Below are 25,000 nucleotides of genomic sequence, written 5' to 3'. Positions count from 1 at the left end.
CAGACGTGCTTGAGATCTTCCCCAGCGACAACAACGGGACACACGGCAGCATGAACCACTTCCTGCGAGAACCCTTCTACTCACCGCTGCCCCCGCTGGAGCAGAGTGGACCTGCACAGTGCAGCCTCACCAGCCTGCAGCCCACCGACCAGCTGGGCTGCAGCTGCCCCGACCTGGTGTGTACCGCACATGTCACCCGCTCATGTCACCAACACACCCCGGTCATGTGACCAACAACATGCGTACCAGTCATGTGACCAACTCGCCCTGGTGTGTACCTGTCATGTGACCAACACGCTCTGGTGTGTACCGCTCACGTGACCAGGGCGTGTAGGTCACATGACAGGTACACACCAGGGCGTGTTGGTCACATGACCAATTCGCCCAGGTACGTACTGTCATGTGACCAGGGTGTCACGTACTAGTCACCAATGAAGGTGTGTTCCTCCTCAGAGTGCAGATGGTGTCATCACCGCCAACCGCCGCCTCAATCTGACATCAACACAAGGTGAACTACTCTGTAATCTGATTACTTATGATACTTAGTGATACTTATGATACAACCTGACATCAACACAAGGTGAACTCTACTCTGTAATCTGATTACTTATGATAATGAGTGATACTTATGATACAACCTGACATCAACACAAGGTGAACTCTACTCTGTAATCTGATTACTTATGATAATGAGTGATACTTATGATACAACCTGACATCAACACAAGGTACTCTTCTATTTATAAACTGTAATCTGATAACTTATGATACTTAGTGACACTTATGATACTTAGTAGTACTTAGTGATACTTAGTAATACTTAGTGATACTTAGTGATACTTATGATACTAAGTGGTAGTCAGTGATACATACTGATACTTATGATACTTAGAGATACTTAGTGCTACTTATGATTCTTATACTTATGATACGTGAGAGGACGCCGCTTCTCCGTCACTAAATCTGTGAACTTCAACTCTAATGTTTTTAGCCTTAAAAGTTTTAGTTTCAGTTTTTGTCTCGCTTTGATTTTTTTTGTCTTTTTAGCCTACCGCTGTGACTTTGAGCACTTTCAAAAAAAAGCTACACAGCTCCAAAACCATCTTACCTGCTATCATGCTACCACCTGTCCCTCGCTGAGAGAACTTGTCGGCGTGTCTTTCCCACCTTCTCTTGCCGCTGTCTGGCGGTGGTGGCCTAACGACTGGCGGTGGTGGCCTAACGACTGGCGGTGGTGGCCTAACGACTGGCGGTGGTGGCCTAACGACTGGCGGTGGTGGCCTATCGACTGGACTGCACATACAGCCTGACTACCTGTTGCTGTGTGGTTTAAATCCGGGCAGCCCAACCTTGCACTACCGGCGGCTAACGTCGGATCCCGGACAAACATTGTCCCTCCGCCTGCCACTATGCTGAAATACTCCTTCTCAAAGCTGCTGGAGCTTAACAAAAGCGCCACTCCAGCATGCATCTCAATAATTCAACAACTTGGACTCCTATGCCGATCCCGCTACAAACACAGAGGCTCCCGACGACAATTTGTTTACAGCCAGTCGTCTATCCCTTCCATCTACTCAACACAACGCCAAGTCGCAAGAACGCCGGTAACACGGAACCATGTAGCAACCCCGGAAATGACGCGAGACCGCGCAACTACAAGCTACGCGGCAAACATGGAGAGGATCACACTGTGAAGCTTCCATTCACTGGAGTGGATTCCACTGCTCACACGGTGAGGCCACCACTTACCAGGCTGCAAAATAAACGTGGAGTGGATCTCAATCTACTTCGCCCTCTCCAGAGATTTACTCCCTCGCCATTACTCAAAATTGAACTTTTCAATGTTCAATCTCTCACTGACAAAACAGCACTCATTCATGCTCACATCCTCGACAAGGGACTAGACCTAATGTGTCTCACTGAAACCTGGCACAAACCAGAGGAATACATCAACCTAAACCGTGCATGCCGTCCTGGCTATAAATACCTGGAGAAGGCCCGCAGCACGGGGCGTGGTGGTGGCATAGCTATTCTCCACAAGGACCACCTGGAACTGTCCCCTGCCACCGTTGTCCACTTTCGAATGCTTTGCATTCAGCTGTAAACCCCCCTTTTCCATGACCCTGCTCCTCATTTACCGACCACCCAAACAAAACGCAACTTTCATATCCGAAGTTTCTGACCTACTCACCACCCTCTGCTCAACATCCACAAATGTCATAATTCTGGGAGACATAAACATCCATGTGGACAACCCATCCTGCCAATTTGCAACTGATTTCCTACAACTCCTGGACTCTCTGGACCTCACCCAACATGTGGATACCCCCACACACAGCAGGGGAAACACTCTTGACCTGGTCATCACAGACTCCATTCCCATCAATAATCTGGTCGCCTACTCACTGGGCGTGTCTGACCACAAGGTAATCTCCATGGAGCTTCTGTTCCCTACCTCTCATAACAAGCCCAAACGCCAAATTTTAAAAACATAAACCCGGCCACTTTCATCTTGAACCTGGAACTCCTCTCTGCTGCAATCCCCCCATCCTTGAGCAATGCAGTCGAACACTACAACACCAATTTGAAAAACCTCCTCGACCTCCACGCCCCTGTTAAAACCCGTACAGTCACTTTCTCACACTCAGCCCCCTGGTTCACACCCGAGCTGAGGAAAATGAAGACGGCCGGGCGGGCTCTGGAGCGGCGGCGAAACTCCACTGGGCTAACTGTCCACAGACAGGCCTTTAGGGAACATCAAAAGGCCTACGCAAGATCTCTCAGGGAGGCACAGTCACAATTTTACTCCAACATAATCAACAAAAACCCTGGCAACTCTAAAACACTCTTCTCCACCGTCAACCACTTTCTGCAACCACAAACCTCCAAACACCATAACACAACAGCTGATCAATGCAACACCTACCTTGAGTTCTTCAGAACTAAGGTAGACAACATCCGCTCCCTCCTTTCTGGCCCCGTCACTCAAATTGTCCCAACCATCGTCCCACTGCCTCTGATCCCTAACCCCCTCTCATCTTTCACCAGCACTACACAGCAAGAGATCGAGGACATTGTCAGAGGAATGAAGCCCTCTACCTGTGCCCTGGACCCTCTTCCCACCACCCTAGTCAAAACCAACATCTGTACAATAAGCCCCCTGATCACCAACATCATCCACCTCTCCTTTCAGACCGGCCACATTCCATCAACTCTTAAGACTGCCATCCTCACCCCTCTTCTTAAAAAACCCTCCTTCGACCCAGACACCCTCTCCAACTACAGGCCCATCTCAAACCTACCATTCCTCTCTAAAATACTGGAGAAAGTAGTCTCCTCACAGCTTCAAACTCATCTCAAACTCAACAACATCAGCGAACAATTTCAATCTGGTTTCCGTTCTGCCCATAGTACAGAAACCGCCCTGGTCAAGGTCACTAACGACCTCCTGATGGCGGCGGACGCCGGCTCCCCCTCTCTGTTAATCCTACTGGACCTTACAGCCGCATTTGACACTGTCGACCACAACATCCTAATCAGTCGCCTTCAATCCACCATCAGTCTGAAAATGGACCCCCACCTGAACTTTGAAGCCCACATCAACCATCTGTGCAAAACCTCTTTCTTTCACCTCCGCAACATAGACCTAGTTTCCCCTCAACCTCCTACCTCAAGGACCTAGTTTCCCCTCAACCCCCTACCTCAAGGACCTAGTTTCCCCTCAACCCCCTACCTCAAGGACCTAGTTTCCCCTCAACCTCCTACCTCAAGGACCTAGTTTCCCCTCAACCTCCTACCTCAAGGACCTAGTTTCCCCTCAACCCCCTACCTCAAGGACCTAGTTTCCCCTCAACGTCCTACCTCAAGGACCTAGTTCCCCTCAACCTCCTACCTCAAGGACCTAGTTTCCCCTCAACCTCCTACCTCAAGGACCTAGTTTCCCCTCAACGTCCTACCTCAAGGACCTAGTTTCCCCTCAATGTCCTACCTCAAGGACCTAGTTTCCCCTCAACCCCCTACCTCAAGGACCTAGTTTCCCCTCAACCTCCTACCTCAAGGACCTAGTTTCCCCTCAACGTCCTACCTCAAGGACCTAGTTTCCCCTCAATGTCCTACCTCAAGGACCTAGTTTCCCCTCAACCCCCTACCTCAAGGACCTAGTTTCCCCTCAACACCTTATCCCAAGGACCTAGTTTCCCCTCAACCTCCTACCTCAATGACCTAGTTTCCCCTTAACCCCCTACCTCAAGGACCTAGTTTCCCCTCAACGTCCTACCCCAAGGACCTAATTCATTATTATTATTATTATTATTATTAGTGATACTTACTGATACTTATGATACTTACTGATACTTATGGTACTCAGTGATACTTAGTGATACTCAATGATTTTCAGTGATACTTAGTGATACTTATGATACTCAGTGATACTCAGTGATACTTAGTGATCCTGACACATTTGTGCAGAGTCAGCGTTGGTGAAGAAGCACGCCATGTTCGGGCGACCTCGTGTGCTGCGCCCTGAGGAGCGATACTGTGTGCTGCACCATCAGGCCTACGTCAGCGCCTACAGCCAGGAAGCCATGATGCCACTCTGGACCTCCTTCACGCTGGACAAGACGGTACGCCAGCTGCCACAGGTCAGAGTTCACCCTGCTGACCCTTTGACCTCCGCCAGGCCGACTTACTTCCTGTGAAGCCCGACTGTCTGCGGCCTGACGTCAGACTTCCTGCGTCTCAGAGTCGCCGTTGTGACCTCTATGGCGACCTGCGACCTGGCTTCCTCTACCCCCCCCGTACGTGTGACCCCCGTGACCTTGTCTTGTGACCCCCCCCGTATGTGTGACCCCATGACCTTCTCTTGTGACCCCCCGTACGTGTGACCCCCGTGACCTTGTGTTGTGACCACTATGGCGACCTGCGACCTGGCTTCCTCTACACCCCCCCCGTACGTGTGACCCCGTGACCTTGTCTTGTGACCCCCCGTATGTGTGAACCCCATGACCTTGTGTTGTGACCTCCGTGACCTTGTGGTGTGACCCCGTGACCTTGTCTTGGGACCCCCGTATGTGTGACCCCCCATGACCTTGTGTTGTGACCTCCGTGACCATGTGGTGGGACCCTCGTGACCTTGTGTTGTGACCCCCATACATGTGACCCCCATGACCTTGTGTTGTGACCCCCCCGTACGTACTTATGATACTTGGTGATACCTAGTGATACTTATGATACTAAGTGATACTTATGATACTTAGTAGTACTTAGTGATACTTATGATACTAAGTGATACTCAGTGATGCTTAGTACTACTTATGATACTTAGTGATACTTATGATACTTAGTGATACTTATGATACTTAGGAGTACTTAGTGATACTTATGATACTAAGTGATACTCAGTGATGCTTAGTACTACTTATGATACTTAGTGATACTTATGATACTTAGTGATACTTATGATACTTAGGAGTACTTAGTGATACTTATGATACTAAGTGATACTCAGTGATGCTTAGTACTACTTATGATACTTAGTGATACTTATGATACTTAGTAGTACTTAGTGATACTTATGATACTAAGTGATACTCAGTGATGCTTAGTACTACTTATGATACTTAGTGATACTTATGATACTTAGTGATACTTATGATACTTAGGAGTACTTAGTGATACTTATGATACTAAGTGATACTCAGTGATGCTTAGTACTACTTATGATACTTAGTGATACTTATGATACTTAGTGATACTTATGATACTTAGTGATACTTGGTGATACGTAGTGACACTTAGTGATACTTATGATACTTAGTAGTACTTAGTGATACTTATGATACTTAGTGATACTTGGTGATACGTAGTGATACTTAGTAGTACTTAGTGATACTTATGATACTTAGTAGTACTTAGTGATACTTATGATACTAAGTGATACGTGGTGATACGTAGTAATAATTAGTGATACTTAGTAGTACTTAGTGATACTTATGATACTTAGTAGTACTTAGTGATACTTATGATACTTAGTTATACTTGGTGATACGTAGTGATACTTATGATACTTAGTAGTACTTAGTGATACTTATGATACTTAGTTATACTTGGTGATACGTAGTGATGCTTATGATACTTAGTAGTACTTAGTGATACTTATGATACTAAGTGATACTTGGTGATACTTATGATACTTAGTAGTACTTAGTGATACTTAGTAGTACTTAGTGATACTTGGTGATATGTAGTGATACTTATGATACTTAGTAGTACTTAGTGATATTTATTATACTTAGTAGTACTTAGTGACACTTATGATACTTATGATACTTAGTAGTACTTTGTGATACTTATGGTACTTAGTGATACTTGTGATACTTAGTGATACTTGTGATTCTTAGTAGTACTTAGTGATACTTATGATACTTAGTAGTACTTAGTGATACTTGGTGATACATACTGATACTTATGATACTTAGTAGTACTTAGTGACACTTATGATACTTAGTAGTACTCAGTGATACTTATGATACTTAGTAGTACTTAGTGATACTTGGTGATACATACTGATACTTATGATACTTAGTAGTACTTAGTGATACTTAGTAGTACTTTGTGATATTTACGGTACTTAGTGATACTTGTGATACTTAGTGATACTTAGTGATACTTATGATACTTAATAGTACTTAGTGATACTTATGATACTTAGTAGTACTTAGTGATACTTAGTGATACTTGGTGATACATACTGATACTTAGTGATACTTATGATACTTAGTAGTACTTAGTGATACTTATGATACATACTGATACTTAGTGATACTTATGATACTCAGTAGTACTTAGTGATACTTATGATACTTAGTGATACTTATAATACTTAGTGGCACTTAGTAGTACTTAGTGATACTTATGATACTTAATAGTACTTAGTGATACTTGTGATACTTATGATATTTAGTAGTACTTAGTGATACTTATGGTACTTAGTTATACTTAGTGATACTTAGTAGTACTTGGTGATACTTATGATACATACTGATACTTAGTGATACTTATGATACTCAGTAGTACTTAGTGATACTTATGATACTTAGTGATACTTATGATACTTAGTGGCATTTAGTAGTACTTAGTGATACTTATGATACTAATTGTACTTAGTGATACTTATGATACTTAGTTATACTCAGTGATACTTAGTAGTACTTGGTGATACTTATGATACTAAGTGATACTTGGTGATACTGACCTTGTGTTGTGTCAGGGCTGAGTGGCAGTGAGGAGCAGAGGTACGACGCCCTGCTGAGCAGCCAGGTGGCGCCCATGTACCCCCACTTCCTCAGTAGGTGCCTGCCATGGTCATGTGACTGATGACTGATGGTCATGTGACTGATGGCGTTCTCCCGCCGCAGGGGTGTGGTCTTACTTCCAGCACACGCTGCTGAGGAAGTACGCCGCCATCTACAACGGCATCAACGTGCTGACAGGCCCCGCCTTCGACCACGACCATGATGGACGCCACGACGCGCAGTAAGACTCCTGGTTAGCATGTCAGCTAGCATCAAGTCCAGTCACCACCTTGTCTTGTGGCGCCCAGGTGGGCGTCTGCGGGCAACGGCTCCGCCCCCACGCACTTCTTCGCCGTGCTGACCAGCTGCAAGGACGTGCGGCAGCCTGTGAGCGCCTGTGATGGCGAGCTGCACGCCATCGCCTTCCTGCTGCCTCACAGGCCTGACAACTCTGACAACTGCCAGGTACTTCCTCTGGCTCCACCCCCTTCCTTCACAGGCTGTGGCTCCGCCCCCTTCCTTCACAGGCTGTGGCTCCGCCCCCTTCCTTCACAGGCTTGCAGTCAAGACGTCTGCAGCTTCTTCTGGTTGGCACGTCAGCAAGCTGATGCTAATTGGACGCTAATCACATTAGCATGTCATTAGCATTAGACCGCTAGGCTAGATGCTAGTTACATTAGCATGTTTTCATTACTAATTACATTAGCATGTTATTAGACCGCTAGGCTAGATGCTAGTTACATTAGCATGTTGTCATTAGACCGCTAGGCTAGATGCTAGTTACATTAGCATATTTTCATTACTAATTACATTAGCATGTTGTCATTAGACCGCTAGGCTAGATGCTAGTTACATTAGCATGTTGTCATTAGACCGCTAGGCTAGATGCTAGTTACATTAGCATGTTTTCATTACTAATTAAATTAGCATGTTGTCATTAGACCGCTAGGCTAGATGCTAGTTACATTAGCATGTTTTCATTACTAATTACATTAGCATGTTGTCATTAGACCGCTAGGCTAGATGCTAGTTACATTAGCATGTTGTCATTAGACCACTAGGCTAGATGCTAGTTACATTAGCATGTTTTCATTACTAATTACATTAGCATGTTATTAGACCGCTAGGCTAGATGCTAGTTACATTAGCATGTTTTAATTACTAATTACATTAGCATGTTATTAGACCGCTAGGCTAGATGCTAGTTACATTAGCATGTTATCATTAGACCGCTAGGCTAGATGCTAGTTACATTAGCATGTTATCATTAGACCGCTAGGCTAGATGCTAGTTACATTAGCATGTTGTCATTAGACCACTAGGCTAGATGCTAGTTACATTAGCATGTTGTCATTAGACTGCTAGGCTAGATGCTAGTTACATTAGCATGTTTTCATTACTAATTAAATTAGCATGTTGCCATTAGACCACTAGGCTAGATGCTAGTTACATTAACATGTTGTCATTAGACCACTAGGCTAGATGCTAGTTACATTAGCATGTTGCCATTAGACCACTAGGCTAGATGCTAGTTACATTAGCATGTTGTCATTAGACCGCTAGGCTAGATGCTAGTTACATTAGCATGTTATTAGTTGCACATGCTAGCATTGGTCAAACAAAATGGAGACGTGTGTGTGTGTGTGTGTGTGTGTGTGTGTGTGTGTGTGTGTGTGTGTGTGTCAGAGTGCACAAGACGAGGCCGTGTGGGTGGAAGAGCACATTTGGTTCCACCAGTCCCGAGTGCGAGACGTGGAGTGGATGACAGGACTGGACTTGTACCAGGACAGTCCTCGACCAATCACGGAGCTGCTGCGGCTGAAGACCCGCCCCACAGCAGCCAATCAAAAACCAATAAAACAATCTTGAATAATCTGAATCTTTTATTTGAAGTTTTAAAAAAAAGGTGAAGACTTGAGACCAAAGTCACCTAAAAGAAAAGAGATTGAAGTCAAATACTTGGTCACACACACACACCTTAGGTACAGGTCTTACCTGGCAGGTGTCGCTATGACAACCAGGAGCCCCGGACTTTCCCGGACCTCTTCCACGCCTCTGCGGATGTGGACTCCCCAAGTGGTCTGGCCCGGTACCTGGAGGGCCACCCTGCTGGCGCCACTCGCTCCGAGTTCTGCAGCGGCGCCGGCTCAGTGGCGACCATCTGGATCCCGCCGCTGGAAACCACCACCGCTTCCTGTTGGCGTGGAGGGGACGACTCGGCGCCCAACCTGGATCCTCGCTGGTGCTGCTGCGGGGCCAAGCTGGCCTTTGGGGGCAGCTGTGCTGCAGCACGACCATATAAGGGAACACTTCCTGCTTGTCTTTCATAGTCAGAACTTCCTGATCCACCATATAAGGGAGCACTTCCTGCTTGACCATATGAGGGTGCACTTCCTGCTTGTCTTTCATAGGGTAAATTGCCTGCTCGACCATATAAGGGCGCACTTTCTGCTTGGCTTCTATAGGGAAGACTTCCTGCTCGACCATATAAGGGCGCACTTTCTGCTTGGCTTCTATAGGGAAGACTTCCTGCTCGACCATATAAGGGTGCACTTTCTGCTTGGCTTCTATAGGGAAGACTTCCTGCTCGACCATATAAGGGCGCACTTTCTGCTTGGCTTTTATAGGGAAGACTTCCTGCTCGACCATATAAGGGCGCACTTTCTGCTTGGCTTTTATAGGGAAGACTTCCTGCTCGACCATATAAGGGCGCACTTTCTGCTTGGCTTCTAAAGGGAAGACTTCCTGCTCGACCATATAAGGGTGCACTTCCTGCTCGACCATATAAGGGCGCACTTTCTGCTTGGCTTCTAAAGGGAAGACTTCCTGCTCGACCATATAAGGGCGCACTTTCTGCTTGGCTTTTATAGGGAAGACTTCCTGCTCGACCATATAAGGGCGCACTTTCTGCTTGGCTTCTATAGGGAAGACTTCCTGCTCGACCATATAAGGGCGCACTTTCTGCTTGGCTTCTATAGGGAAGACTTCCTGCTCGACCATATAAGGGCGCACTTTCTGCTTGGCTTCTAAAGGGAAGACTTCCTGCTCGACCATATAAGGGCGCACTTTCTGCTTGGCTTTTATAGGGAAGACTTCCTGCTCGACCATATAAGGGTGAACTCCCTGCACCACCATATGGGGGGGCACTTCCTGCACGACCTTCATAGGGTAAACTTCCTGCTCGACCATATAAGGGGGTACTTCCTGCACCGCCATATAAAGAGGCACTTCCTGCTTGAGCCTCATAGGGCAAAGGTCCTGCAGGACGGTAACCACCTACACGGCCACCAGAGGACTGACGAGGACCTCCAGCGTCCAGAGCAGACTGCAGGTCCTGGAAGACACCAGCAGGGCGCCCAGAACCGAGGTGAGCTGCAGGAGGTCCAGACCGAGGAGAACCTCGGAGACCTGCAAGACGCTCAGACGTCCTGCGGCTGTCAGACGCTGGCGGGGGAGGGGGGAAGATGTCACCTTAGTGCAGGGGTCAGCAACCTTTTTGAAAGCAAGAGCTACTTCTTGGGTAGTGATTAATGCGAAGGGCTACCAGTTTGATACACACTTCAATAAATTGCCAGAAATAGCCAATTTGCTCTATTTACCTTTAACTCTTTGTTATTATTAATAATTAATGATATTTATCTTTGTGGAAACACTGATCATCTTAATGATTTCTCACAATAAATATATATAGAAACAGATAAATATCAATATGCAACACTTTATTTTTATATTTTCTCTAAGTGCACATTTTTCAAATTGAACATTTTCAAATGATGACTTCTAAGACAGTCTTGGGAAATCACAATATCCCATTTTAACTAGCTAGCCGCTAACATTTTTGAACAAATCATGAATTACTTTGCACCATGTTTGTACAAATAATAACTCATGTAAAATACAAAAGTAAACTCAAATTTTTAAATCATGTCACACTTTGAACTGGACACCAAATCTGTTATCTGTTTCTTTGTCAGTTAGTGGGAAGCCTGGCATTGCATGCTGTTAACTAGTGTGTTGTACTCTGGTGTGTAACTTGACACTGCAACTCTGAGTGAGTCTTGCAGATGTGCATCAGTGAGGCGTGTTCTGTGTTTGTTCTTGATGAAGTTCATGTCAGAAAAGGCTGATTCACAAAGATAAGATTTGTCCTCATTGTTTGCGGAACCTTCTTAATCTTTTGGACATATTTTCACAGCAATCTGGCCTTAAGCTTAATTATGATAAATGTAAAATGTTAAGGATCGGAAATCTAAAGGGAACGTCCTTTCGAATGGAATGCAAAGTGCCTGTTTTGTGGACAGATGGACCAGTTAACATACTTGGTGTTGTTGTCCCAGAAAATCTGGAAGATCTAGGCTCAGTAAATTATGATAATCGACTAAGAAAGCTGGACAAAATTATGCAATTATGGAAAGGGAAATCCCTAACCTTGTATGGTAAAATGTCTATTGCCAACTCGTTAATTATTCCTCAATTTATTTATTAGTTTTTGTCATTACCAGCTCCATCACAAAACTTTTTTAAGATTTATGAGCGGAGGGTCTTCGATTTTGTCTGGAACGGCAAACCAGAAAAGATTAAAAGAAAGGTTTTGTACAAAGAGTATGAATATGGGGGCCTGAAACTTCTCAACCTTGAAGCTATGTGTCTGTCTTTAAAAGCATCAATTGTTCCAAAGATGTATTTAAACATTGAGTGGTACACAAATGTCCTGTTGGACAAAAAACATGTACTGTATCAAAAGAAAGTGTATCCTTTTTTACAAGTGATCCCCTCCCAGAGAGTCTGCTGGGAAACATGGCGGGGTTCATAAAAGAAACAATCCACTCATAGTGGTGTTTTCAATTTTATGTGCCAGAAAAAAGAGACGATATTTTGCAGCAGTTAATATGGATGAACTCTAATATTGTAATAGATGGAAAGCCTTTCTTTTGGAAAAATATGTTTGAAAGAGGAATCATTTTTGTCAATGATATTATCAATGAGAATGGTAAAATGATGAAGTATGATGAATTTACAACTATGTATGGTGATGCTTGCTCAAGCTTTTCATTTTATCAACTAACTGGAGTCATTGGGAAAAGATGGAAACAAATAATTAATTATGGAACTACTAAATTATTAGTTTGTAAACCTCTAATAAGAAATTCTAGTTGGCAAAAAGGAACTAAAATAAATAGAAAAATATATAATTTTTATTTAATAAAGAAATCTTTGAAGGCTGCCTCATACAACACAAATGGAAAATGGGAGGACTTTTTTGACTGCCCGTTGCCATGGGATGCCATATTCAAACTAATCTATAAAACCACTATCGATGTGCAAAATCATTATTTTCAAATTAAAATTATTTATAACTTTTTACCCACAGGGAAAATGTTAAAATGATGGAATATGACAGAGTCAGATGATTGCCCATTTTGTTGTCAGGAGCCTGAATCCACCCTGCATTTGTTTTGGTATTGTCATATTGTGTCTTTGTTTTGGGTGGAAGTTGAAAAAATGTGTCTAAGGATTGGTTTGTTTATGAAGCTTAATGTGGTTTCTGTTATTTTAGGAGAGTTCATTGACAATCATGATTTAGTCCATTTAATTATAGTACTCGGTAAAATGTTTATTTTTAAGGCCAAAAACAGATATTCACTTAGTATTACTTTCTTTAAAACATTTATTCAGTATTTTCTAACTTTAGAAAGTTACATGGTTGAAAACGATAATGATGCCAAAAAACATTAAAAAAAAGATGAGAAGTCCTCAAAGGCTTATTTTGAAAGTATAATTATGTTTATAGATTATATGATATCTGTTGTTGTGTTCCCTCATTTGAGTGACCTGGACATAATCTGGACTGTACATAAATGCTTATTTTGAAAATGTAATTTTGTTTATAAATTATATGCAATCTGTTGTGTTCCCTAATTTGTTTCTGTGTACATGAATGAAGGTGTGTGTTGCTGAGTCCGACTTGGACATTATCTGGACTGGGCCTGGTTTAAAAAACCCTTTAAACAAATCTAATTTCATTGACAACCTGGTCTGTTGAAGATAAGGCCCTTTTTAAAAATTAAATAAAATAAGATAAATAAATAAAAAACATTTTCTTGGAAAAAAAAAGAAAGTAAAACAATATAAAAATAATTACATAAAAAATGGTAATTAATGAAAGTGTTAGTGGACCAGCAGCCTATACAATCATGTGTGCTTCAGGGACTGTGTCCCTTGCAGATGTGTTGTCTATGTTGTGTTCAGGGACTGTGTCCCTTGCAGATGTGTTGTCTATGTTGTGTTCAGGGACTGTGTCCCTTGCAGATGTGTTGTCTATGTTGTGTTCAGGGACTGTGGCCCTTGCAGATGTGTTGTCTATGTTGTGTTCAGGGACTGTGTCCCTTGCAGATGTGTTGTCTATGTTGTGTTCAGGGACTGTGTCCCTTGCAGATGTGTTGTCTATGTTGTGTTCAGGGACTGTGTCCCTTGCAGATGTGTTGTCTATGTTGTGTTCAGGGACTGTGGCCCTTGCAGATGTGTTGTCTATGTTGCGTTCAGGGACTGTGTCCCTTGCAGATGTGTTGTCTATGTTGTGTTCAGGGACTGTGGCCCTTGCAGATGTGTTGTCTATGTTGTGTTCAGGGACTGTGGCCCTTGCAGATGTGTTGTCTATGTTGTGGGAACCAGAATATTGGTAGCAGAAAGAAATAACCCCTTTTGTGTGAGTGGGTGTGGATGAGTGTGCATGGGGGAGGTTGTTTGGGTTGATGCACTGATTGAAAGTGTATCTTGTGTTTTTTCTATGTAGATTTAATTTAAAAAAAAAAAAAAAAAAAAAAAAAAAAAATTTTTTTTTTTTTTAGAACAGGCCCACGGGCGACTCATCTGGTCCTTACGGGCGACCTGGTGCCCGTGGGCACCGCGTTGGTGACCCCTGCCTTAGTGGAAGCAGGACAACACAAGAGACTCACCTGTGACATGTTTCAGCAGCAGCAGCAGCAGCAACACCCGTGACCTGGCAGCAGGAAGTCAAGATCACACATCAGGTGAGCTCACACATCAGCCAGGTGCACCACGTCTTACCTCATGTTGCTCCTCATCCTCACAGCAGCTGCTGCCTCACCACTCCTTTTAAGGCCTCACCTGATTGGACACAGGTGTGCGGGAGCACCTGGCCTGATTGGACACAGGTGTGCGGCATTATTGTCCTCAGGAAATAACGACGGCGTTGACTTGAACAGGATTTTTATTTGGGCCGTTAAATAAGACATGGCGGCTGTTAGCTTAGCATAGAAAGATGGCGCCCTCCCATGGCTGGAACAGACACGACACCTGTGGCAATAAAACACTTCAAGTTGACACAAAGGTGGAATTGTGTGTGTGTGTGTGTGTGTGTGTGTGTGTGTGTGTGTGTGTGTGTGTGTGTGTGTGTGTGTGTGTGTGTGTGTGTGTGTGTGCGTGTGTGTGTGTGCGTGTGTGTGTGTGTGTGTGTGTGTGTGTGTGTGTGTGTGTGTGCGTGTGTGTGTGTGCGTGTGTGTGTGTGTGTGTGTGTGTGTGTGTGTGTGTGTGTGTACTCATGTAAATATTAATATTATCGATATCTTCTAGTCTATCAGTGCAAACCTCTCTCTCTCTCTCTCTCTCTCTTTCTCTCTCTCTCTCTCTCTCGCTCGCCCACTCAGGCCCACTTAGCCCCTCCCCCCTGCCCTGCTGAGGTTAGTTGTGTTATTGTTTATGTTTGTAATGTTTTTATTGTTGAGTCATGTCCCTTGTTTACCTGACAACACTGACTGAATTATTCAAGCGTCACATTTCAAGTCAAAGGTATCGCTATCGGTATCTGTATCGCTATCTGTATCCCTATTGGTATCTGTATCGCTATCGGTATCCGTATCCCTATCGATATCTGTATTGCTATGGGTATCGCTATCGGTATCTGTATCGCTTTCTGTATCCCTATTGGTATCTGTATCGCTATCGGTATCTGTATCCCTATCGATATCTGTATTGCTATGGGTATCGCTATCGGTATCTGTATCGCTATCGGTATCCCTGTTGGTATCTGTATCAGTATCAGCATCGCTATCTTTACCCCTATCAGTATCTGTACCCCTATTAGTATCTGTATCGCTATCGGTATCTGTATCCCTATCGATATCTGTATTGCTATGGGTATCGTTATCGGTATCTGTATCGCTATCTGTATCCCTGTTGGTATCTGTATCAGTATCAGTATCGCTATCTGTACCTCTATCAGTATCTGTACCCCAATTAGTATCTGTATCGCTATGGGTATCTGTATCGCTATGGGTATCTGTATCCCTATCGATATCTGTATCGCTATCGGCATCTGTGTCGCTATGGGTATCTGTATCGCTATCTGTATCCCTATCGATATCTGTATCGCTATGGGTATCTCTATCCCTATCCGTATCCCTATCGGTATCTGTGTCGCTATCGGAATCTGTATCCCTATCTGTATCATATTCGTATCGCGCTTGGTATCTGTATTGCTATCTTAGTAGTACTTAGTGATACTTATGATACTTAGTGATACTTGGTGATACGTAGTGATACTTAGTAGTACTTAGTGATACTTATGATACTTAGTAGTACTTAGTGATACTTATGATACTTAGTTATACTTGGTGATACGTAGTGATACTTATGATACTTAGTAGTACTTAGTGATACTTATAATACTCAGTGATGCTTATGATACTTAGTAGTACTTAGTGATACTTATGATACTTAGTAGTACTTGGTGATACGTAGTGATACTTAGTAGTACTTAGTGATACTTATGATACTTAGTAGTACTTAGTGATACTTATGATACTTAGTGATACTTGGTGATACGTAGTGATACTTAGTAGTACTTAGTGATACTTATAATACTTAGTAGTACTTAGTGATACTTATGATACTTAGTTATACTTGGTGATACGTAGTGATACTTATGATACTTAGTAGTACTTAGTGATACTTATAATACTCAGTGATGCTTATGATACTTAGTAGTACTTAGTGATACTTATAATACTCAGTGATGCTTATGATACTTAGTAGTACTTAGTGATACTTATAATACTCAGTGATGCTTATGATACTTAGTAGTACTTAGTGATACTTATGATACTTAGTAGTACTTAGTGATACTTAGGATACGTAGTGATACTTGGTGATATGTAGTGATACTTATGATACTTAGTAGTACTTAGTGATATTTATGATACTTAGTAGTACTTAGTGATACTTATGATACTTATGATACTTAGTAGTACTTTGTGATACTTATGGCACTTAGTGATACTTGTGATGCTTAGTGATACGTATGATACTTAATAGTACTTAGTGATACTTATGATAGTTAGTAGTACTTAGTGATACTTAGTGATACTTGGTGATACATACTGATACTTAGTGATACTTATGATATTAGTAGTACTTAGTGATACTTATGATACATACTGATACTTAGTGATACTTATGATACCCAGTAGTACTTTGTGATACTTATGATACTTAGAGATTCTTATGATACTTAGTGGCACTTAGTAGTACTTAGTGATACTTATGATACTTATGATACTTAGTAGGACTTAGTGATACTTAGTGATACTTGGTGATACATACTGATACTTATGATACTCAGTAGTACTTAGTGACACTTATGATACTTATGATACTTAGTAGTACTTAGTGATATTTACGGTACTTAGTGATACTTGTGATACTTAGTGATACTCAGTGATACTTATTATACTTAGTAGCACTTAGTGATACTTATGATACTTAGTAGTACTTAGTGATACTTAGTGATACTTGGTGATACATACTGATACTTAGTGATACTTATGATACTTAGTAGTACTTAGTGATACTTATGATACATACTGATACTTAGTGATACTTATGATACTTAGTGGCATTTAGTAGTACTTAGTGATACTTATGATACTTAGTGATACTTATGATACTTAGTGGCATTTAGTAGTACTTAGTGATACTTATGATACTTAGTGGCATTTAGTAGTACTTAGTGATACTTATGATACTTAGTGATACTTATGATACTTAGTGGCATTTAGTAGTACTTAGTGATACTTATGATACTTAGTGCCATTTAGTAGTACTTAGTGATACTTATGATACTTAGTGATACTTATGATACTTAGTGGCATTTAGTAGTACTTAGTGATACTTATGATACTTAGTGATACTTATGATACTTAGTGGCATTTAGTAGTACTTAGTGATACTTATGATACTTAATAGTACTTGGTGATACTTGTGATACTTATGATATTTAGTAGTACTTAGTGATACTTATGATACTTAATAGTACTTAGTGATACTTATGGTACTTAGTTATACTTAGTGATACTTAGTAGTACTTGGTGATACTTATGATACTAAGTGATACTTGGTGATACTGACCTTGTGTTGTGTCAGGGCTGAGTGGCAGTGAGGAGCAGAGGTACGACGCCCTGCTGAGCAGCCAGGTGGCGCCCATGTACCCCCACTTCCTCAGTAGGTGCCCGCCATGGTCATGTGACTGATGACTCACGGTCATGTGACTGATGGTCATGTGACTGATGACTGATGGTCATGTGACTGATGGTCATGTGACTGATGACTCACGGTCATGTGACTGATGGTCATGTGACTGATGACTGATGGTCATGTGACTCACGGTCATGTGACTGATGGTCATGTGACTGATGACTGATGGTCATGTGACTGATGACTGATGGTCATGTGACTGATGACTGATGGTCATGTGACTGATGGCGTTCTCCCGCCGCAGGGGTGTGGTCTTACTTCCAGCACACGCTGCTGAGGAAGTACGCCGCCATCTACAACGGCATCAACGTGCTGACAGGCCCCGCCTTCGACCACGACCATGATGGACGCCACGACGCGCAGTAAGACTCCTGGTTAGCATGTCAGCTAGCATCAAGTCCAGTCACCACCTTGTCTTGTGGCGCCCAGGTGGGCGTCTGCGGGCAACGGCTCCGCCCCCACGCACTTCTTCGCCGTGCTGACCAGCTGCAAGGACGTGCGGCAGCCTGTGAGCGCCTGTGATGGCGAGCTGCACGCCATCGCCTTCCTGCTGCCTCACAGGCCTGACAACTCTGACAACTGCCAGGTACTTCCTCTGGCTCCACCCCCCTTCCTTCACAGGCTTTGGCTCCGCCCCCTTCCCCACAGGCTGTGGGTCCGCCCCCTTCCTGCACAGGCTGTGGCTCCGCCCCCTTCCTTCACAGGCTTGCAGTCAAGACGTCTGCAGCTTCTTCTGGTTGGCACGTCAGCAAGCTGATGCTAATTGGATGCTAATTGCATTAGCATGTCATTAGCATTAGACTGCTAGGCTAGATGCTAGTTACATTAGCATGTTTTCATTACTAATTACATTAGCATGTTTTCATTAGACCGCTAGGCTAGATGCTAGTTACATTAGCATGTTGTCATTAGACCACTAGGCTATCAATCAATCAATCAATGTTTATTTATATAGCCCTAAATCACAAGTGTCTCAAAGGGCTGTACAAGCCACAACGACATCCTCGGTACAGAGCCCACATACGGGCAAGGAAAAACTCACCCCAGTGGGACGTCGGTGAATGACTATGAGAAACCTTGGAGAGGACCGCATATGTGGGTAACCCCCCCCCTCTAGGGGAGACCGAAAGCAACGGATGTCGAGTGGGTCTGACATAACATTGTGAAAGTCCAGTCCACAGTGGATCCAACACATCAGCGGGAGTCCAGTCCACAGCGGGGCCAACAGGAAACCATCCCGAGCGGAGACGGGTCAGCAGCGCAGAGATGTCCCCAACCGATGCACAGGCTAGTGGTCCACACGGGGTCCCGGCTCTGGACAGCCAGCACTTCATCCATGGCCACCGGACCTATGCAACTCCCCCTCGCAAGGGACAGGGGAGAAGAGGAGAGAAGAAAAGAAACGGCAGATCAACTGGTCTAAAAAAGGGGGGGTCTATTTAAAGGCTAGATTATACAAATGAGTTTTAAGATGGGACTTAAATGCTTCTACTGAGGTAGCATCTCTAACTGTTACCGGGAGGGCATTCCAGAGTACTGGAGCCCGAATAGAAAACGCTCTATAGCCCGCAGACTTTTTTTTGGCTCTGGGAATCACTAATAAGCCGGAGTTCTTTGAACGCAGATTTCTTGTCGGGACATATGGTACAATACAATCGGCGAGATAGGCTGGAGCTAAACCGTGTAATATTTTATACGTAAGTAGTAAAACCTTAAAGTCGCATCTTAAGTGCACAGGAAGCCAGTGCAAGTGAGCCAGTATAGGCGTAATATGATCAAACTTTCTTGTTTTTGTCAAAAGTCTAGCAGCCGCATTTTGTACCAACTGTAATCTTTTAATGCTAGACATAGGGAGGCCTGAAAATAATACGTTACAGTAATCGAGACGAGACGTAACGAACGCATGAATAATGATCTCAGCGTCGCTAGTGGACAAGATGGAACGAATTTTAGCGATATTACGGAGATGAAAGAAGGCCGTTTTAGTAACACTCTTAATGTGTGACTCAAACGAGAGAGTTGGGCTAGATGCTAGTTACATTAGCATGTTGTCATTAGACCACTAGGCTAGATGCTAGTTACATTAGCATGTTGTCATTAGACCGCTAGGCTAGATGCTTGTTACATTAACATGTCATTAGACCACTAGGCTAGATGCTAGTTACATTAGCATGTTTTCATTACTAATTACATTAGCATGTTATTAGACCACTAGGCTAGATGCTAGTTACATTAACATGTTGTCATTAGACCACTAGGCTAGATGCTAGTTACATTAGCATGTTATCATTAGACCGCTAGGCCAGATGCTAGTTACATTAGCATGTTTTCATTACTAATTACATTAGCATGTTGTCATTAGACCACTAGGCTAGATGCTAGTTACATTAGCATGTTGTCATTAGACCGCTAGGCTAGATGCTAGTTACATTAGCATGTTATTAGTTGCACATGCTAGCATTGGTCAAACAAAATGGAGACGTGTGTGTGTGTGTGTGTGTGTGTGTGTGTGTGTGTGTGTCAGAGTGCACAAGACGAGGCCGTGTGGGTGGAAGAGCACATTTGGTTCCACCAGTCCCGAGTGCGAGACGTGGAGTGGATGACAGGACTGGACTTGTACCAGGACAGTCCTCGACCAATCACGGAGCTGCTGCGGCTGAAGACCCGCCCCACAGCAGCCAATCAAAAACCAATAAAACAATCTTGAATAATCTGAATCTTTTATTTGAGCTTTTAAAAAAAAGGTGAAGACTTGAGACCAAAGTCACCTAAAAGAAAAGAGATTGAAGTCAAATACTTGGTCACACCCACACACACACCTTAGGTACAGGTCTTACCTGGCAGGTGTCGCTATGACAACCAGGAGCCCCGGACTTTCCCGGACCTCTTCCACGCCTCTGCGGATGTGGACTCCCCAAGTGGTCTGGCCCGGTACCTGGAGGGCCACCCTGCTGGCGGCACTCGCTCCGAGTTCTGCAGCGGCTCGGCTCTGTGCCCGGGTGGCGCCGGCTCAGTGGCGACCATCTGGATCCCGCCGCTGGAAACCACCACCGCTTCCTGTTGGCGTGGAGGGGACGACTCGGCGCCCAACCTGGATCCTCGCTGGTGCTGCTGCGGGGCCAAGCTGGCCTTTGGGGGCAGCTGTGCTGCAGCACGACCATATAAGGGAACACTTCCTGCTTGTCTTTCATAGTCAGAACTTCCTGAACCACCATATAAGGGAGCACTTCCTGCTTGACCATATGAGGGTGCACTTCCTGCTTGTCTTTCATAGGGTAAATTGCCTGCTCGACCATATAAGGGCGCACTTTCTGCTTGGCTTCTATAGGGAAGACTTCCTGCTCGACCATATAAGGGTGCACTTTCTGCTTGGCTTTTATAAGGAAGACTTCCTGCTTGACCATATAAGGGTACACTTTCTGCTTGGCTTTTATAGGGAAGACTTCCTGCTCGACCATATAAGGGCGCACTTTCTGCTCGCCCATATAAGGGCGCACTTTCTGCTTGGCTTCTATAGGGAACACTTCCTGCTCGACCATATAAGGGTGAACTCCCTGCACCACCATATGGGGGGACACTTCCTGCACGACCTTCATAGGGTAAACTTCCTGCTCGACCATATAAGGGGGTACTTCCTGCACCACCATATAAAGAGGCACTTCCTGCTTGAGCCTCATAGGGCAAAGGTCCTGCAGGACGGTAACCACCTACACGGCCACCAGAGGACTGACGAGGACCTCCAGCGTCCAGAGCAGACTGCAGGTCCTGGAAGACACCAGCAGGGCGCCCAGAACCGAGGTGAGCTGCAGGAGGTCCAGACCGAGGAGAACCTCGGAGACCTGCAAGACGCTCAGACGTCCTGCGGCTGTCAGACGCTGGCGGGGGAGGGGAGAAGATGTCACCTTAGTGCAGGGGTCAGCAACCTTTTTGAAACCAAGAGCTACTTCTTGGGTAGTGATTAATGCGAAGGGCTACCAGTTTGATACACACTTCAATAAATTGCCGGAAGTAGCCAATTTGCTCAATTTACCTTTAACTCTGTTATTATTAATAATGAATGATATTTATCTTTGTGGAAACACTGATCATCTTAATGATTTCTCACAATAAATATATATAGAAACAGATAAATATCAATATGCAACACTTTATTTTTATATTTTCTCTAAGTGCACATTTTTCAAATTGAACATTTTCAAATGATCACTTCTAAGACAGTCTTGTGAAATCACAATATCCCATTTTAACTAGCTAGCCACTAACATTTTTTAACAAATCATGAATTACTTTGCACCATGTTTGTACAAATAATAACTCATGTAAAATACAAAAGTCAACTCTCAAATTTTTAAATCATGTCACACTTTGAACTGGACACCAAATCTGTTATCTGTTTCTTTGTCAGTTAGTGGGAAGCCTGGCATTGCATGCTGTTAACTAGTGTGTTGTACTCTGGTGTGTAACTTGACACTGCAACTCTGAGTGAGTCTTGCAGATGTGCATCAGTGAGGCGTGTTCTGTGTTTGTTCTTGATGAAGTTCATGTCAGAAAAGGCTGATTCACAAAGATAAGATTTTTCCTCATTGTTTGCGGAACCTTCTTAATCTTTTGGACATATTTTCACAGCAATCTGGCCTTAAGCTTAATTATGATAAATGTAAAATGTTAAGGATCGGAAATCTAAAGGGAACGTCCTTTCGAATGGAATGCAAAGTGCCTGTTTTGTGGACAGATGGACCAGTTAACATACTTGGTGTTGTTGTCCCAGAAAATCTGGAAGATCTAGGCTCAGTAAATTATGATAATCGACTAAGAAAGCTGGACAAAATTATGCAATTATGGAAAGGGAAATCCCTAACCTTGTATGGTAAAATGTCTGTTGCCAACTCGTTAATTATTCCTCAATTTATTTATTAGTTTTTGTCATTACCAGCTCTATCACAAAACTTTAAGATTTATGAGCGGAGGGTCTTCGATTTTGTCTGGAACGGCAAACCAGAAAAGATTAAAAGAAAGGTTTTGTACAAAGAGTATGAATATGGGGGCCTGAAACTTCTCAACCTTGAAGCTATGTGTCTGTCTTTAAAAGCATCAATTGTTCCAAAGATGTATTTAAACATTGAGTGGTACACAAATGTCCTGTTGGACAAAAAACATGTACTGTATCAAAAGAAATGGTATCCTTTTTTACAAGTGATCCCCTCCCAGAGAGTCTGCTGGGAAACATGGCGGGGTTCATAAAGGAAACAATCCACTCATAGTGGTGTTTTCAATTTTATGTGCCAGAAAAAAGAGACGATATTTTGCAGCAGTTAATATGGATGAACTCTAATATTGTAATAGATGGAAAGCCTTTCTTTTGGAAAAATATGTTTGAAAGAGGAATCATTTTTGTCAATGATATTATCAATGAGAATGGTAAAATGATGAAGTATGATGAATTTAGAGCTATGTATGGTGATGCTTGCTCAAGCTTTTCATTTTATCAACTAACTGGAGTCATTGGGAAAAGATGGAAACAAATAATTAATTATGGAACTACTAAATTATTAGTTTGTAAACCTCTAATAAGAAATTCTAGTTGGCAAAAAGAAACTAAAATAAATAGAAAAATATATAATTTGTATTTAATAAAGAAATCTTTGAAGGCTGCCTCATACAACACAAATGTAAAATGGGAGGACTTTTTTGACTGCCCGTTGCCATGGGATGCCATATTCAAACTAATCTATAAAACCACTATCCATGTGCAAAATCGTTATTTTCAAATTAAAATTATTTATAACTTCTTACCCACAGGGAAAATGTTAAAATGATGGAATATGACAGAGTCAGATGATTGCCGATTTTGTTGTCAGGAGCCTGAATCCACCCTGCATTTGTTTTGGTATTGTCATATTGTGTCTTTGTTTTGGGTGGAAGTTGAAAAAATGTGTTTAAGGATTGGTTTGTTTATGAAGCTTAATGTGGTTTCTGTTATTTTAGGAGAGTTCATTGACAATCATGATTTAGTCCATTTAATTATAGTACTCGGTAAAATGTTTATTTTTAAGGCCAAAAACAGATATTCACTTAGTATTACTTTCTTTAAAACATTTATTCAGTATTTTATAACTTTAGAAAGTTACATGGTTGAAAACGATAATGATGCCAAAAAACATTTAAAAAAAAGATGAGAAGTCCTCAAAGGCTTATTTTGAAAGTATAATTATGTTTATAGATTATATGATATCTGTTGTTGTGTTCCCTCATTTGAGTGACCTGGACATAATCTGGACTGTACATAAATGCTTATTTTGAAAATGTAATTTTGTTTATAAATTATATGCAATCTGTTGTGTTCCCTAATTTGTTTCTGTGTACATGAATGAAGGTGTGTGTTGCTGAGTCCGACTTGGACATTATCTGGACTGGGCCTGGTTTAAAAAACCCTTTAAACAAATCTAATTTCATTGACAACCTGGTCTGTTGAAGATAAGGCCCTTTTTAAAAAAATAAAATAAAATAAGATAAATAAATAAAAAACATTTTCTTGGGGAAAAAAAGAAAGTAAAACAATATAAAAGTAATTACATAAAAAATAGTAATTAAGGAAAATGTTAGTGGACCAGCAGCCTTACAATCATGTGTGCTTCAGGGACTGTGTCCCTTGCAGATGTGTTGTCTATGTTGTGTTCAGGGACTGTGTCCCTTGCAGATGTGTTGTCTATGTTGTGTTCAGGGACTGTGGCCCTTGCAGATGTGTTGTCTATGTTGTGTTCAGGGACTGTGTCCCTTGCAGATGTGTTGTCTATGTTGTGTTCAGGGACTGTGTCCCTTGCAGATGTGTTGTCTATGTTGTGTTCAGGGACTGTGTCCCTTGCAGATGTGTTGTCTATGTTGTGTTCAGGGACTGTGTCCCTTGCAGATGTGTTGTCTATGTTGTGTTCAGGGACTGTGTCCCTTGCAGATGTGTTGTCTATGTTGTGTTCAGGGACTGTGTCCCTTGCATATGTGTTGTCAATGTTGTGTTCAGGGACTGTGTCCCTTGCAGATGTGTTGTCTATGTTGTGTTCAGGGACTGTGTCCCTTGCAGATGTGTTGTCTATGTTGTGTTCAGGGACTGTGTCCCTTGCAGATGTGTTGTCTATGTTGTGTTCAGGGACTGTGTCCCTTGC

The 25,000-nt window shown here is 42.9% G+C and overlaps 3 protein-coding genes across 3 annotated transcripts in view; 2 read left to right on the top strand and 1 right to left on the bottom strand.

Annotated features, from left to right (window-relative positions):
* Nucleotides 1-9,161, top strand: part of LOC133649526 (venom phosphodiesterase) — a 30,423-nt gene extending 21,262 nt beyond the window's left edge. The window contains exons 18-25 of the mRNA XM_062046115.1: nt 4-176; nt 454-508; nt 4,468-4,655; nt 4,700-4,796; nt 7,268-7,345; nt 7,416-7,533; nt 7,601-7,757; nt 8,979-9,161. Of these exons, the coding sequence (XP_061902099.1) occupies nt 4-176; nt 454-508; nt 4,468-4,655; nt 4,700-4,796; nt 7,268-7,345; nt 7,416-7,533; nt 7,601-7,757; nt 8,979-9,161 (1,049 nt within the window). The remainder of the gene's footprint in view (nt 1-3; nt 177-453; nt 509-4,467; nt 4,656-4,699; nt 4,797-7,267; nt 7,346-7,415; nt 7,534-7,600; nt 7,758-8,978) is intronic.
* An 8,533-nt stretch (nt 9,162-17,694) lies between these two features.
* On the top strand, nt 17,695-18,617 carry LOC133649525 (ectonucleotide pyrophosphatase/phosphodiesterase family member 2-like). The gene is made up of 4 exons (XM_062046113.1): nt 17,695-17,810; nt 18,088-18,205; nt 18,273-18,429; nt 18,492-18,617. The coding sequence occupies exons 1-4, from the start codon at nt 17,792-17,794 to the stop codon at nt 18,615-18,617; spliced, it is 420 nt and encodes a 139-aa protein (XP_061902097.1). The 5' UTR covers nt 17,695-17,791.
* Nucleotides 18,618-20,551: 1,934 nt separating this feature from the next.
* LOC133649571 (uncharacterized) overlaps nt 20,552-25,000 on the bottom strand; it is a 6,274-nt gene continuing 1,825 nt past the window's right edge. Inside the window, exons 3-4 of the mRNA XM_062046169.1 lie at nt 20,681-21,718; nt 20,552-20,611 (exon numbers count right to left, since the gene is read on the bottom strand). Coding sequence (XP_061902153.1) covers nt 20,694-21,718 — 1,025 coding nt within the window. The 3' untranslated portion in view covers nt 20,552-20,611; nt 20,681-20,693. The remainder of the gene's footprint in view (nt 20,612-20,680; nt 21,719-25,000) is intronic.

Source organism: Entelurus aequoreus, linkage group LG05 (genome assembly GCF_033978785.1).
Source record: "Entelurus aequoreus isolate RoL-2023_Sb linkage group LG05, RoL_Eaeq_v1.1, whole genome shotgun sequence".
In the NCBI taxonomy this organism is placed as follows: domain Eukaryota; kingdom Metazoa; phylum Chordata; class Actinopteri; order Syngnathiformes; family Syngnathidae; genus Entelurus; species Entelurus aequoreus.
The sequence above is the reverse complement of the archived record's forward strand: the minus strand, read 5'-3'. Positions and strand labels throughout refer to the sequence as shown.